We start from the raw sequence: 2,633 nt of genomic DNA, 5'->3' as shown, positions 1-2,633 counted from the left end.
GAAGACATGGAGATGCTGGCACCCTCCCACGCTGCTGGTGGGAGTGTGAAATAGTGCAGCCGCCCTGGATAACAGTCTGACGGTTCCTCAAACGGTTAAACATAGGGCCACCAGAGGACCCAGCAATTCTGCTGTAAGATATCTATCTACCCAAGAGAAATGAAAACATACATCCACATACTCAGGCATAAATATTCAGAGCAGGACTTCTCTGGTGGTCCAGTGGTTAATAATCTGCCTGCCAATGCCGGGGACCCAGGTCCCATCCCTGGTCCAGGAAGACTTGACGTGCCAAGGGGCAACTAAGCCGGTACACCCCAACTACTGAGCCTGTGAGCCTAGAGCCTGTCCTCCACAACAAGAGAAGCCACCACAACGAGAAGTCTGTGCAACGCAACCAGAGAGTAGCCCCTGCCCGCTGCAACCAGAGAAAGCCTGAACACAGTAATAAAGACGTAGCACAGCCAAAAACGAAAGACACAAACTTTTTTAAAGATTTAGAGCAGCATTATTCATAACGGCCAAAGAGCAGAAACAGCCCAAATGTCTATCAGTTGATGAATAAAAGCACGGTCTTGCCAGGCAATGGCATATTATTCAGCAGTAAGATGGACTGAAGTGCTGACACCTGCTACAACATGGATGAGCCCTGAGAACCCCAGGCTAAGTGAAAGAAGCTAGTCACATACAACTCTGTTCACATAAGATGGCCCAAATGGGTAAATCCAGAGAAATGGTAAGTAAATTAAGGGTTGCCTGAGGCTGAGGGAAGTGGGGAGTGACGGCTAACGGTGCAGGGTTTCTTCTGTGGGTTGATGGAAAAGTTTCAAAATGGACTGTGGTGATGTCGTCCAACTCTGTGAATATCCTACTGCACTGTATGTTCTTAAAGGGTGAGTTTGGTACCGTGTGAATTAAATCTTGATGAAGCTGTTACTGGAAAAACAAAAAAACAGAAAAAGAAAACCTGTGCTTAAAAAATTTCTCCTGTCTACCATATGACCCAGCAAGCCCACTCTTGGACATATACCCAGAGAAAACAGTAATTCAAAAAGATACATGCACCCCAGTGCTCACTGCAGCCAAGACACAGAAGCAACCCAAATGTTCGTCAATAGAAGAATGGATAAAGATGTGCTCTGTGTGTGTGTGTGTGTGTATATATATATATATGAATATTACTCAGTCATAAAAAGGAATGAAATTGTGCAGTTTGCAGCGACACGGATGGGCCTAGAGACAGTCACACAGAATGAAATAAGAAAGAGAAACACAAATGTTGTATATTAACACTTATATATGAAATCTAAAAAGATGGGACAGATGAATCTATTTGAAAAGCAGAAATAGAGACACAAACATTAGAGAACAAACGTATGCATTCCAAGGAGGGAAGGGAGCTGGAATCAGTTGGGAGATTGGGATTGACATAAATACAATGGATACTATGTGTAAAATAGATAACTAGTGAGAACCTGCTTTACAGCGCAGGGAACTGTACTCAGTGCTCCATGGCGACCTGAACGGGAAGGAAACCCAAGGAAGAGGGGATGAACGCACACACAGAGCTGAGTCACTCTGATGTATGGCAGAAACAAAGCAACATTGTAAGGTAACTACACTGCAATTAAAAACATAAAAAAACACCTCTCCCCCCTCAGGTGAATGGTCTCACTAGAGAATGAGGTTGGCCAAGTTTCCATTTTCAAACACGGTTTTAATTTTTGCTACCCTGTCAAGGGAGAAACAGCTTGGATAGAATATTCTGACTAACGGGGGACAAACGTCAACAGAGAAAAGGCAAGGGTGTCAGGATGTGGTCTGGACTCAGCTCAGAGCTAAGATTCCCCTTAGGAGTTCAAGGGGCAGGGACCAAATCCCACATCCCTCCCCAGACTTTGAGTTCCCAAGAACAAGGCCAGAGTCTCCCTGAGTCCCCGATCTCTCAACCGCAAGGCAGCCCCTGCTCACAGACCCCACTCACCCGATGCCTTTCACAGACTTAAGGAAGAGGCTCAGCTGCAGTTTCACAGAGCAGTTCATGGGGATTCCGGTGACCTGCGGCAACAAGCACAGTGAGGGGCTAGCCCTTCCTGGACCCCCGGGAATCCCTTCTAATTCCCCTCTCCCTGGTCCCATTCAAGAAGGTGCATGTCCCAGGTGAAGTGCCCATCTGCTGGGGTCTCCTCTACCCACTCTAACCCCTGATGGGTAAAAACATATTCCCCAAATGGCTCTTATGTCCACAACGTTGAGGGAACCCCTCCAGAGAACCAGACTATCTCTGGATGGGAAAAAATAATCCTTTCCATCTTTCCACTCATACAAGGCATTCCTGAGTACAGAAGGATATTTCTCAGTCATTGCCCCTCCCTCCAGCCTCCAAATAAAATAGATTTGCACGTTGATAAAGTCACTATCTTCTCCAACCCCCCACCCCTCTCCATTCCCTCCTGCCAGCATCTGAAAGAGAAAGTCTGAATCAGGAAGCATGCCTGGTCCCTACTGTTTACTCCCTCAGTCGTGTCCGACTCTCTGTGACCCCGTGGACTATAGCCCACCAGCCTCCTCTGTCCATGGGATTTTCCAGGCAAGAATACTGGAGTGGGTTGCCATTTCCTTCTCCGGGGGAA

The 2,633-nt window shown here is 46.9% G+C and overlaps 1 protein-coding gene across 3 annotated transcripts in view; it reads right to left on the bottom strand.

The window, feature by feature from the left end:
- Window positions 1-2,633, bottom strand: part of SCARB1 (scavenger receptor class B, member 1) — a 67,685-nt gene that overhangs the window by 13,765 nt on the left and 51,287 nt on the right. For all 3 annotated transcript variants that reach the window (XM_010841270.1, XM_010841272.1, XM_010841271.1), the window contains one exon: window positions 1,985-2,058. In XM_010841270.1, coding sequence (XP_010839572.1) covers window positions 1,985-2,058 — 74 coding nt within the window. The remainder of the gene's footprint in view (window positions 1-1,984; window positions 2,059-2,633) is intronic.

The sequence above is a fragment of the Bison bison genome, unplaced genomic scaffold (assembly GCF_000754665.1).
Source record: "Bison bison bison isolate TAMUID 2011002044 unplaced genomic scaffold, Bison_UMD1.0 scf7180017864160, whole genome shotgun sequence".
NCBI classification, from domain to species: domain Eukaryota; kingdom Metazoa; phylum Chordata; class Mammalia; order Artiodactyla; family Bovidae; genus Bison; species Bison bison.
The sequence above is the reverse complement of the archived record's forward strand: the minus strand, read 5'-3'. Positions and strand labels throughout refer to the sequence as shown.